The 13,952-nt window shown below is 44.2% G+C and overlaps 1 protein-coding gene across 3 annotated transcripts in view; it reads left to right on the plus strand.

Annotated features, from left to right (window-relative positions):
• LOC109872478 (vasodilator-stimulated phosphoprotein) overlaps positions 1-13,875 on the plus strand; it is a 40,260-nt gene extending 26,385 nt beyond the window's left edge. Inside the window, exons 9-13 of one of the 3 annotated variants that reach the window (XM_020463727.2) lie at positions 4,173-4,215; positions 4,475-4,579; positions 8,998-9,067; positions 9,476-9,533; positions 11,486-13,875. In XM_020463727.2, coding sequence (XP_020319316.1) covers positions 4,173-4,215; positions 4,475-4,579; positions 8,998-9,067; positions 9,476-9,533; positions 11,486-11,523 — 314 coding nt within the window. In that variant the 3' untranslated portion in view covers positions 11,524-13,875. The remainder of the gene's footprint in view (positions 1-4,172; positions 4,216-4,474; positions 4,580-8,997; positions 9,068-9,475; positions 9,534-11,485) is intronic. The other 2 variants (XM_031808340.1, XM_020463728.2) reach the window with 2 other exon arrangements.
• Positions 13,876-13,952: the final 77 nt, after the last annotated feature.

Below are 13,952 nucleotides of genomic sequence, written 5' to 3' on the forward strand. Positions count from 1 at the left end.
CTTACGGCAAAAAAAGAGCTTCTGGATGTCAGGACAGCGATCACTCACCTCTGATTAGACAAAGATTTGTTCTTCAACAAACAAGACGCACAAGACATTCTCCAAACATCCGGCAGGGCCGACATCCCCGTTATTTGCAAGAGGAAGCGACGCAGGTGTAGAGGACAAAGAACTGGATGCCTGGTCAGGACCTGGAAAAGGTGAGTGGGAAAGCTGCTGTTACCGTCAATACTACTCGCCAACGTGCAATCATTGGACAATAAACTAGAAGAGGTACAATCATAAATATCCTACCAATGGGACATCAAAAACTGTAATATCCTATGTTTCACGGAATCGTGGCTGAATGACAACATGGATATTCAGCTAGTGAGATACACACTGCACCGGCAAGATAGAACATCACACTCCGGTAAGACGAAGGGGGCGGTCTGTGCATATTTGTAAACAGCTGGTGCATGAAATCTAAGGAAGTCTCTAGATTTTGCTTGCCTGAGGTAGAGTATATTGTGATAAATTGCAGGCCACACTACTTTCCTAGAGAGTTTTCAGCTATACTTTTTGTGGCTGTTTATTTACCACCACAGACAGATGCTGGCACTAAGACCGCACTCAATCAGCTGTATAAGGAAATAAGCAAACAGGAAACCACTCACCCAGAGGAGGCTCTTCTAGTGGCTGGAGACTTTAATGCAGTGAAACTTAAATCCGTTCTACCAAATGTTAAATGTGCAACCAGAGGGGGGAAAACGAGTTCACCTGTACTCCACACACAGAGATGTGTACAAAGCTCTCCCTCGCCCTCCATTTGGTAAATCCGACCACAACTCTATCCTCCTAATTCCTGCTGACAAGCAAAAATTAAAGCAGGAAGCACCAGTGACTCGGTCTATAAAAAAAGTGGTCAGGTGAAGCAGATGCTAAACTACAGGACTGTTTTGCGATCACAGACTGGAACATTCCGGGATTCTTCTGATGGCATTGAGGAGTACACCACATCAGTCACTGGCTTTATCAATAAGTGCATCGAGGACGTCGTCCCCACAGTGACTGTAAGTACATACCTCAACCAGAAGCCATGGATTACAGGCAACACTCGCACTGAGCTAAAGGGTAGAGCTGCCGCTTTCAAGGTGTGGGACTCTAACCCAGAAGCTTACAAGAAATCCTGCGATTCTCTGCGACAAACCATCAAACAGGCAAAGCGTCAATACGGGGCTAAGACTGAATCATACTACGCCGGCTTCAAACTATTACAGACTACAAAGGGAAGCACAGCCGTGAGCTGCCCAGTGACACGAGCCTACCAGACGAGCTAAATCACTTCTATGCCTGCTCCGAGTCAAGCAACACTGAGGCATGCATGAGAGCATCAGCTGTTCTGGGCGACTGTATGATCACGCTCACCTTAGCTAATGTGAGTAAGACCTTTTAAACAGGTCAACATACACAAGGCTGCGGGGCCCGACGGATTACCAGGACGTGTGCTCCGGGCATGTGCTGACCAACTGGCAAGTGTCTTCACTGACATTTTCAACATGAGTTGAACATGATTGAGTCTGTAATATCAACATGTTTCAAGCAGACCACCATAGTCCCTGTGCCCAAGAACACAAAGGCAACCTGCCTAAATGACTACAGACCCGTAGCACTCATGTCCGTAGCCATGAAGTGCTTTGAAAGGTTGGTAATGGCTCACATCAACACCATTATCCCAGAAACCCTAGACCCACTCCAATTTGCATACCGCCCTAACAGATCCATAGATGATGCAATCTCAATTGCACACCTCACTACCCTTTAATACCTGGAGAAAAGGAACACTTATGTGAGAATGCTATTCATTGACTACAGCTCAGCGTTCAACACCATAGTACCCTCAAAGCTCATCACTAAGCTAAGGATCCTGGGACTAAACACCATCTGCAACTGGATCCTGGACTTCCTGACGGGCTGCCCCTAGGTGGTGAAGGTAGGTAGCAACACATCTGCCACGCTGATCCTCAACACTGGAGCTCCCCAGGGTTGCGTGCTCAGTCCCCTCCTGTACTCCCTGTTCACCCACGACTGCATGGCCAGGCATGACTCCAACACCATCATTAAGTTTGCAGATGACACAACAGTGGTAGGCCTGATCACCGAAAACGACGAGACAGCCTATAGGGAGGAAGTCAGAGACCTGGCCGGGTGGTGCCAGAATAACAACCTATCCCTCAACGTAACCAAGACTAAGGAAATTATTGTGGACTACAGGAAAAAGAGGGCAGAGCACGCCCCCATTCTCATCGACGGGGCTGTAGTGAAGCAGGTTGACAGCTTCAAGTTCCTTGGTGTCCACATCAACAACAAACTAGAATGGTCCAAACACACCAAGACAGTCGAGCCTATTCCCCCTCAGGAAACTAAAAAGATTTGGCATGGATCCTCAGATCCTCAAAAGGTTCAACATCTGCAACATCGAGAGCATCCTGACTGGTTGCATCACTGCCTGGTACGGCAATTGCTCGGCCTCTGACCGCAAGGCACTACAGAGGGTAGTGCGTATGGCCCAGTACATCACTGGGACTAAGCTGCCTGCCATCCAGGACCTCGACCATGCGGTGTCAGAGGAAGGCCCTAAAAATGGTCAAAAACCCCAGCCACCCCAGTCATAGACTGTTCTCTCTACTACCGCATGGCAAGCGGTACTGGAGTGCCAAGTCTAGGACAAAAAGGCTTCTCAACAGTTTTTACCCCCAAGCCATAAGACTCCTGAACAGGTAATCAAATGGCTACGTGGACTATTTGCATTGTATGTCACAAATGACGCGTTTCTGAAATAGCATCGTTTTTAAGATATATAGACTAGAAATTAGCATGGTATAATTGACTCTACAACCTACAACCCATATCCAAGTTTAGCTTTCTAAAATCAAAAGAGATATAGTATTTTACTACTTATCAAAGTTAGCTGGTTAACTTAATAATGGTCCTGTTTTCTGGAACACTCCACTGATCTTAAAATGATGTACAATGCATTCGGAAAGTATTCAGACCCCTTCACTTTTTCCACATTTTGTTTCGTTGCAGCCTTATTCTAAAATGTCATAATTATATTTTTATTCCTCATCAATCTACACACAATACCCCATAATGACACAAATAAAACAGGTTTTTATTTTTTTTAAATGCAAATGTATTAAAAAAAACTTTAAACTTATTTACATAAGTATTCAGACCCTTTGCTATGAGACTCGAAATTGAGCTCAGGTGCTCCTGTTTTCATTGATCATCCTTGATGTTTCTACAACTTGATTGGAGTCCACCTGTGGTAAATTAAATTGATTGGACATGATTTGGAAAGGCACACACCTGTCTGAATGCCAAGCATCACATCTGGAGGACACCTGGCACCGTCCCTACGGTGAAGCGTGGTGGCAGCATCATGCTGTGGTGATGTTTTTCAGGGTCAGGGACTGGGAGATTAGTCGGGATCGAGGGAAAGATGAACAGAGTAAAATACAGAGAGATCCTTGATGAAAACCTGCTCCAGAGCGCTCAGGGCCTCAGATTGGGGTGAAGGTTGACCTTCCAACAGGACAACGACCCTAAGCACACAGCCAAGACCACGCAGGAGTGGCTTCAGGACATGTCTCTGAATGTCTTAGAGTGGCCCAGCCAGAGCCCGGACTTGAACACGATCGAACATCTCTGGAGAGTCCCGAAAATGGCTGTGCAGCGACGCTGTTTTTGCGTGGTCATTATTATTGTGTAGATATGCGGGGGGAAAAAACGGTTTAATTTTAGAATAAGGCTGTAATGTAACAAAATGTGGAAAAAGTGAAGGGGTCTGAATACTTTGCGAATGCACTGGAAGTCTTATGTTTGTACACATTTAACTTGTGACAGCTAGTGTAGTGTCCTGGGTCATATTCATTAGACACCAAATTAAAGAAAACACACCAAAACGGGGAGGGACTACCTAAACCTAGTTTTCCATTTTCTTTTGCTACAGTGTGCACTAATGAATACAACCCAGATCTCTTTGCCTCATATGAATGATCTATCCTTTGTCTGATTTGAGCTGTGAAGCACTGGTTGGCCTTTTTACTGAATAAAGTATAATATAGCTCATAAACATAATATAGATTTTGATGTTTCATCATTTTCATGACCTACTTTTGCCATGACAGACACCCTCAGGAGACCGTGGGAGAAATCCGCCACCATGCCAAGGTAGGCAATTCACCGGTCTGTTGAATGTCCACACAATAAACACCAACACGCTGTCTCGCATACCTGTGGTGCAGGAAATTACAGTCCCCCCAGTTTAATTCACTACAATAACTGTTTTTATGTTTACTATGGAGAGACAACTGTGTGGGCACAAATTCCATCTGTGACCCCCTGTGGAGCCAGCCCTGCCCCTCTCTCCCATCTTTCTGGCACTGTAAAGAGAGTGTGTTTGAGAGAAAATCTTGCATGTCTCAAACAGGACTAACTCAACCACCAAGACCCAGGTGCAGGAGAGCAGCCCAAGCCCCACCACCTCTGCCCTTCCTCCCGTTCCCCCTTCTCCATCCTCTACCCCAGTGTCCAGGTACCCCCTATTTACCCACCCATCCTTTTCCCTTAAGCCGGAACTACACGTCTGTCTGCAGCTATGCTACAGTCTCACTAGTACTGCTGAGCAATGAGTGCTTTTTGAAGTCTGTTTGGATTCAATTATGGAAAAATTATCAGTTTTCTATTTTTTTATTTAATGCACTATGCATTATTTTGGTTGCAAATCTGGGTATTCATTTGATTAGGTGTTCAGGAGTCTTATGACTTGGGGGGTAGAAGCTGTTTAGAAGCCTCTTGGACCTACACTTGGCTCTCTGGTACCGCTTGCCATGCGGTAGCAGAGAGAACAGTCTATGACTAGGGTGGCTGGAGTCTTTTTAGGGCCTTCCTCTGACACCGCCTGGTATAGAGGTCCTGGATGGCAGGAAGCTTGGTCCCAGTGATGTACTGGGCTGTTGACACTACCCTCTGTAGTGCCTTGCGGTCGGAGGCCGAGCAGTTGCAATACCATTCAGTGATGCAATCATGCTCTCGATGGTGCAGCTGTAGAACCTTTTGAGGATCTGAGGATCCATGCCAAATCTTTTCAGTCTCCTGAGGGGGAATAGGTTTTGTCGTGCCATCTTCATGACTGTCTTGGTGTACTTGGAACATGTTAGTTTGTTGGTGATGTGGACACCAAAGGAACTTGAAGCTCTCAACCTACTCCACCGCAGCCCCTTCGATGAGAATGGGGGTGTGCTCTGTCCTCTTTTTCCTGTAGTCCACAATCATCTCCTTTGACTTGATCACGTTGAGGGAGAGGTTGTTGTCCTGGCACCACGCGGCCAGGTCTCTGACCTCCCTATAGGCTCTCGTTGTTGTCGATGATCAGGCCTACCATTGTTGTCATCTGCAAACTTAATGATGGTGTTGGAGTCGTGCCTGGCAGTGCTGTCATGAGTGAACAGGGAGTAAAGGAGGGGACTGAGCACACACCCCTGAGGGGCCCCAGTGTTGAGGATCAGCGTGGCGGATGTGTTGTTACCTACCCTTACCACCGTCAGGAAGTCCAGGATCCAGTTGCAGAGGGAGGTGTTTAGTCCCAGGGCCCTTAGCTTATTGAGGAGCTTTGAGGGGACTATGGTGTTGAATGCTGAGCTGTAGTCAATGAATAGCATTCTCACATAGGTGTTCCTTTTGTCTAGGTGTTAAAGGGTAGTGAGGTGTGCAATAGAGATTGCATCATCTATGGATCTGTTAGGGCGGTATGCAAATTGGAGTGGGTCTAGGGTTTGTGGGATAATGGTGTTGATGTGAGCCATGACCAGCCATTCGAAGCACTTCATGGCTACAGACGTGCGTGCTATGGGTCGGTTTTCATTTAGGCAGGTTACCTTCGTGTTCTTGGGCACAGGCACTATGGTGGTCTGGCTAAGACATGTTATTATTACAGACTCGGACAGGGAGAGATTGAAAATGTCAGTGAAGACACTTGCCAGTTGGTCAGCGCATAATCGCAGTACGCGTCCTGGTAATCTGTCTGGCCCTGCAGCCTTGTGAATGTACATGTCCTGGTAATTAATCTGTCCATGTGGCCTTGTGAATGAACAAACTCACTCTTCTGCCAGTCCGTGGTGAGTAATCGCAGTCCTGATGTCCAGAAGTTATTTTCAGTCATAAGAGATGGTAGCAGCAACATTATGTATAAAATAAGTAAAAAAATAAGTTACAATCGGTTGGGGGCACGTAAAACGTCTGCCTTCTTCTCCGGCACCATCTTATCAATCACTTAGATCATGTATTTCCCGGTTTGTGAAGCAACTGCTTTCTATCCCTTTCAGTCTCGCGTTCTCTCTTCTCTCAGTCTCTGTGGATTACTCTGTACAGACCAGACAAGTTTAAGCATGCACGCAATGAATTATGGTCATTGCAGTTCATTGACACGTTTTCAAAGCTAAACTATGTAGAATATTGGCCTGTTGGAAACTACAACCCCCTACTATCTCGCAAGTGTTCAGGCTTGACATGTGTAAATATTTGTATGAACATTCAACAACTGAGACATAAACTGAACAATTTCCACAGACATGTGACTAACAGAAATGGAATAATGTGTCCCTGAACAAAGGGGGGGTCAAAATCCCAAAAAAGTCTATCTGGTGTGGCCACCGGCTGCAATAAGTACTGCAGTGCATCTCCTCCTCATGGACTGCACCAGATTTACCAGTTCTTGCTGCGAGATGTTACCCCCCTCTTCCACCAAGGCACCTGCAAGTTCCTGGACATTTCTGGGGGGGGAATGGCCCTGGCCCTAGCCCTCACCCTCCGATCCAAAAGGTCCCAGACGTGCTCAATGGGATTGAAATCCGGGCTCTTCACTGGCCATGGCAGAACACTGACGTTTCCAGTCTTGCAGGAAATCACACACAGAACGAGGAGTATGGTTGGTGGCATTGTCATGCTGGAGGGTCATGTCAGGATGAGCCTGCAGAAAGGGTACCGCATGAGAGAGGATCCCGCTCCTGAGTATAGGCCTCGGTGTAACGCTCATTCCTTTGACGATAAACGCAAAGCCGACCATCACCCCTGGTGAGACAAAATCACGACTCATCAGCAAAGAGCACTTTTTGCCAGTCCTGTTTGGTCCAGCGACGGTGGGTTTGTGCCCATAGGCGACGTTGTTGCTGGTGATGTCTGGTGAGGACCTGCCTTACAACAGGCCTACAAGCCCTCAGTCCAGCCTCTCTCACCCTATTGCGGACAGTCTGAGCTGAAGGGTTTGTGCATTCCTGGTATAACTCTGGCAGTTATTGTTGCCATCCTGTACCTGACCCGCAGATGTGATGTTTGGATGTAACAATCCTGTGCAGGTCTGCCACTGCGAGGACGATCAGATGTCCGTCCTGTCTCATAATTGGGACCTTAATTGCCTACTGTCTGTAAGCTGTTCGTGTCTTAACGACTGTTCCACAGGTGCATGTTCATTAATTGTTTATGGTTCATTGAACAAGCATGGGAAACAGTGTTTAATTAAACCATTTACAATGAAGATTTGTGAAGTTGTTTGGATTTTTACTAATTATCTTTGAAAGACAGGGTCCTGAAAAAGGGACGTTTCTTTTTTTGCTGAGTTTAGTTGTTTAATAACACAAAATGTTGGTTTATCGCTCAGCACTACTCACTAGGTGTAGGGTGAAGTTCCCCCTAGCAGTGATCTTGGGTAATTTTCCCCACTCATGGTTAAGTTTACGATTGAGGGTGGGAAGCTGATCCTAGATCTGTACTTAAGTTTCATCCTGGAGTGAACTGACAACAGCGCTGTGTGGCCTCTTGTGCCAAGTGATTAAGCAACACAATGCTGTGTATAGCTGTGAACGTTGCACATCTTTGTTTTTGCCATAGCACTAACACACCTGATTCTAATCAAATGCTTGATGATTGATTGGTTGAATCAAGTGTGTTAATTAGTGTTAGGGGAAAATACAGTGGGGCAAAAAAGTATTTAGTCAGCCACCAATTGTGCAAGTTCTCCCACTTAAAAAGATGAGGCCTGTAATTTTCATCATAGGTACACTCCAACTATGACAGACAAAATTAGAAGAAAAAAATCCATAAAATCACATTGTAGGATTTTTAATGAATTAATTTGCAAATTATGGAAGAAAATAAGTATTTTGGTACAACAGTCTGCAGCTTTCCGTTGCGCTTCTGCTGTTAACGGTGACAAGATGGCTGGTCCGTGGCTCCTGTCAAGATCTCCATTTGTTGCCATGGCAGCACAACAACCCGCCACTGTTGCCCGAACTGAGCTTCCATATCCTTGGGGTTTGTTGTTGCCCTCCCTCTCTTTGCCAATCTCTCCATTCACTCCTTTTTTCATTCTCCCTCTCCTCACGCCTTTCTCTCTCTCTGTATCTCTCTCTCTCTCTCCCTCTCTCTCTCTCTCTCTCTCTCTCTTTCTCTCTCTCTCTCTCTCTTCTCTCTCTCTCTCTCTTTCTCTCTCTCTCTCTCTTCTCTCTCTCTTTCTCTCTCTCTTTCTCTTTCTCTTTCTCTTTCTCTCTTTCTCTTTCTCTTTCTCTCTTTCTCTTTCTCTTTCTTTCTCTTTCTCTCTTTCTCTTTCTCTTTCTCTCTCTCTCTCTTTCTCTCTCTCTTTCTCTCTCTTTCTCTTTCTCTCTCTCTCTCTCTTTCTCTCTCTTTCTCTTTCTCTCTCTCTCTTTCTCTCTCTTTCTCTTTCTCTCTCTTTCTCTCTCTCTCTCTCTTTCTCTCTCTTTCTCTTTCTCTCTCTCTCTCTTTCTCTCTCTCTCTCTTTCTCTCTCTCTCTCTTTCTTTCTCTCTCTTTCTCTCTCTTTCTTTCTCTCTTTCTCTCTCTTTCTTTCTCTCTTTCTTTCTCTCTCTCTCTCTCTTTCTCTCTCTTTCTTTCTCTCTCTTTCTTTCTCTCTTTCTTTCTCTTTCTCTCTCTTTCTCTCTCAGGATGAAGACAGTGAACAGTACCACGGACAGCACAGGCAGTGAAGATACAGAGATGGAAAGAATCAAACAGGTGAGCTCCACCATTACCTGTTAATGTTGTTTAAAGGATTATTGGTATGTAGGCTAGAGATAACAGGGTGGCCATTGCTCCCCCACTGATGGTGTCAGATGAGGATGACTTGGCATCATCCAGGCTGAATCACATCCAGCCGTGATTGGGGGTCCCATAGGATGGCTCACAATTGGCCCAGTATTGTCCGGGTTTGGCCAGGGTAGGCCGTCTATGTAAATAAGAATTTGTTCTTAGCTGACTTGCCTAGTTAACGGTTAAATTAAAAATACATTTAAATTGTCAGTTAACACTTATTTCATTTTTTGTATTTGTGGGAAAGCAGGTGTTCTTGGTTTCAGAGTATATGCTTAATTGATTGGCGATGATCAGAATGATAATGACTGTGATGATGATTTGTGTGTTTAGGACATCCTTGAGGAAGTGAGAAAAGAGCTCCATAAAGTGAAGGATGAAATAATCTGTGGTGAGTTCCTGATTTGTCCATCCATTTCAAGGAGCACTCCCTAGCTTGTATTTTTGTATGTCTTTAGCAGTACAGTCAATAAGAATCGCAATACAATGTTGCTCCATATATTCATATGCCTCCAACACAGTGGAGGCTGCTGAGGGGAGGACGGCTCATGATAATGACTGGAACGGAATCAAACGCTTTCAACCCATGTGTTTGTTGTATTTACTAACATTCCACTTATTCCACTCCAGCCATTACCATGATCCCGTCCTCCCCAACCAAGGTGCCACCACCCTCCTGTGCTCTAACACTACATACAGTGCATTTGGAAAAGTTTTCAGACCGCTTAACTATTTCCACATTTTGTTACTTAACAGGAATATGGATTTAAAAAATTATAATAATCAAATCTACACACAATACCCCATAATGACAAAGTGAAAACAGGTTTTTCGAAATGTTTGCAAATGTGTTAAAAATAAAGAACAAATACCTTATTTGCATAAGTATTCAGACCCTTTGCTATGAGACTCGAAATTGAGCTCAGGTACATCCTGTTTCCATTGATCATCTTTGATGTTTCTACAACTTGATTAGAGTACACCTGTGGTAAATTCAATTGATTGGACATGATTTGGAGAGGCACACACCTGTCTATATAAGGTCCCACAGTTGACAGTGCATGTCAGAGCAAAAACCAAGCCATTAGGTTGAAGGAAATGGCCGTAGAGCTCCGTGACAGGATTGTGTTGAGGCACAGATCTGGGGAAGTGTATCAAAAAATGTCTGCAGTATTGAGGGTCCCTTAAATATAAGAGGTTTGAAACCACCAAGACTCTTCCTTGAGCTGGCCGCCTAGCCAAACTGAACAATCTGGGGTAAAGGGCCTTGGTCAGGGAGGTGACCAAAAACCGATGGTCACTCTGACAGAGCTTCAGAGTTCCTCTGTGGAAATGGGAAAACCGTCCAGAAGGACAACCATCTATGCAGCACTCCACTAATCAGGCCTTTATGGTAGAGTGGCCAGGCGAAAGGCATATGAAAACCGGCTTGGAGCTTGCCAAAAGGCACCTAATGACTCTCAGAGCACGAGAAACAAGATTCTCTGGTCTGATAAAACCTGAATGCCAAGCGTCACATCTGAAGGAAACCTGGCACAATCCCTACTGTGAAGCATGGTGATGGCAGCATCATGCTGTGGGGGATGTTTTTCAGTGGCAGGGACTGGGAAACTAGTGAGGATCAAGGGAAAGATGAACAGAGTAAAATACTGAGAGATCCTTGATGAAAACCTGTTCCAGAGTGCTCAGGACTTCAGACTGGGGCGAAGGTTCATCTTCCAACAGGACAACGACCCTAAGCACACAGCAGGAGTGGCTTCGGGACAAGTCTCTGAATGTCATTGAGTGGCCCGGCTAGAGCACGGACTTGAACCCGATCAAACATCTCTGGAGAGACCTGAAAATAGTTGTGCAGCGACACTCCCCATACAACCTGACAGAGCTTGAGAGGGTCTGCAGAGAAGAATGAGAGAAACTCCCCAAATACAAGTGTGCCAAGCTTGTAGCGTCATACCCAATAAGACTCAAGGTTGTATTCGCTGCCAAAGCTGCTTCAACAAAGTACTGAGGAAAGGGTCTGAATACTTATGTAAATGGGATATTTCTGTTTTTATTTTTTATACATTTGCTGGGGAAAAAATAAACTCTTTGTGCTTTGTCATTATGGGCATTGTGTGTCAGTTGTTGAGGGAAAAACTATTTAATCCCTTTTAGAATAAGACAAATGTAACAAAATGTGGAAAAAGTCAAGGGGTCTGAATACTTAAAGTATTTTATATTATTCTCTCAATTCACATATTACGAATCATATATTTGGATATAATGACTAATTCACAAGACAATGTGTAAGGAATTTTGGTGCCTTTCTCTTTCTCATGAATTCCCTTCCTCTTTCTCTTTCAGCATTTATCCAGGAGCTACAAAAGAGAGGACCAGTATAGTCTCTCAACATACAGCCACTGGGGGGGGTGGAAGGGAGAGATAGCCATATGGAGGGGTGGATGGCTCATATTTCCTTCAATGTTACACACACACATACCTATACATTTAGGACTGTACCAATCGGCAGTCTTCCAAACTTTTTTAGGGGCTGTTTTTCTTGTTTGTCTTATGGTTTCAAGAGCTCTGCTGTGCTGTGCTTCTCTCTTGCTCCACCATCACTGCCTACCTTACTCTACTCTCTCCCTGCCTCCCAAGTCAACGCCCATATCTTACCTGGACGTATCTAGCCTTACTTTTCACTAGTGCGGAGCAAGGTTTGGCTCAGTTCGAATTGAAGGCAGTCAACTGAAATTCCAATTCAATTATTGAAGAAAGGGCATCTAATTTCAATCACTTCTCAATAAACTGAAAAGGAGAAGCTATTTATGTCAAGTTTTACACATTTTGGATTTTAAATTCACTTTCTGAATTTACTGACTTCAATTTGAATTGAGCCCAAACACGATGCAGAGAATTCAGGGAATATACCATCGACACACAGTACATTGTCAACAGTTGCACATTTCAGTCTCACACCAACCTATCTATGGGGAAACGGTTCAGCTGCAGCGGTTGACCACACGGTGGAGCTGTGAAACAGGAGAATCGGATCAGAGGGCCTGCCTTTTTCTGTAGTCTCTGTACAACCCCGGAACAGTTGGAACTACAAATCCCAGCTTGCAACAATAAGAGAGATCTGGTTAAATATATGTCTGTCTGTCTACTGCACCTAATAGAAGTAGGGTGAAGTTGTTCCTAGACCCTGATCTTAGGTCAGTTTTGCATTTTCTCCACTTATGTTTAAGTTTGGGGGAGAGGAAGCTAATCCTAGAACTTTACTTAAGGAAACTTCAACCACCTAATACTGCCACCTTATAATCTAATAGCGAATGGGTTGCCAACTCCTCTGAGCTCTTGCTACACCTCACATCAATTGTTTGTTTTTTCCAAACTCAGGGATTAGAGGAAGCATATTAGTTAGTGCTAGATAGGACTGTCTGCAACAGGTCCTATACTAGTCACCATGCCCACTTCTCCTTAGCATTTAGCACAGAGGATCGCAGCAGACCACCTATGGATGACAAAAATCAAATCAACCCTACCCCCTACAACCTTTGCCTCCCTTCTTCACTAGTGGGGTTGTGAGAAGATTGGATTTGTGTAAGCAATATGGCATCCAGCCAATCAGAGAGCATGTTGAAACTATTACCATATTACTTATGTCTATCTTATCCTTTCAGATTTCCACAAGTGCATAGGGTCAGGGGTTGATTTTGGTATACGGTGACAATTCTCACCTAGTCACAGAAACAGAATGATTAGAATGGGCATTATCCTCTAAAAGCAATTAGCTATTGCTGATAGGATCTTAGGTTATTTTAATTGTATCTATTTAAGAATGAAGAATGAATTCTTAAGCACTCCAATGTCCGTGACATTTCCGAGCTCCCTGTGCAGCACATCCAACAGGTTGCCAACCATATCCATTTCCCAATGACATGGGGAACCATGCCTGTTCTGTCCATTCTTTTTCTACACTCCTAACACTGCCTACTCTTCTAGTAACCGCATAAGAAAAGGGGAGAGAGGGGAGAGCAGGTACGGGACTGTACCTGGTATGATTCTGCTGCAGTGCAGGTAACTGCAACATATCACAGTGCGACAGGGACTCTTACTCGACTTTGTATGTTCTTATAAAGATACTTAATACCCATTATGTTAGCCGCCTCTGTGGCCTCGTCTGATAGAGATGCCAATCTTCGCTAATGCAAGTCTGCCTCACCTCCTGAGCACTCTTACAATCCTATAGATTCAGCTTTAAAAAAACGTAGTACTTAAAGAAATCCTTATGGTTTTCTATTTCCATTGGCAATTCTGTGGTAATGAAAATAGAAGCCCACTGGGCAAAAACTGGTTGAATCAACGTTGTTTCCATGTAATTTCAACAACAACAAAAAATCCATGTGAGGTTGAATCATAAACTTAAGGGAATTTTCTTTTTCTTTTACCCAACTTTTTGTCTAAATCCAATGACATGGTGCCATTTGTTTATTTCACTTTGAATTCGCATTAGTTGACAACTCGACCAAATGTAAATCAAAACTAAACATTGAATGAAGTCTGTTCCCAGTGGGAGGAATCTTGATTTATTTTTAGATACATTATAATTGTTATTTTGGATTTATTGAAGGTGATTTTCTATTATTAGAGTGAAGGATTTTTACACTGAAATGTTGTGTGAGAGAAAATGCTGTAAAGACACTGGATTGGAGATACCTTTCTGGTCAAATACAGCTGCTTCTTGAATCAAACTGTGGTTCGTCTCATCTGTTGGTTTGGGGTGGGGGAGAGACCATAAGGGAAGTATTTAACATTAAGCGTCATGGCA

Source organism: Oncorhynchus kisutch, linkage group LG28, assembly GCF_002021735.2.
Source record: "Oncorhynchus kisutch isolate 150728-3 linkage group LG28, Okis_V2, whole genome shotgun sequence".
Taxonomy (NCBI): Eukaryota; Metazoa; Chordata; class Actinopteri; order Salmoniformes; family Salmonidae; genus Oncorhynchus; species Oncorhynchus kisutch.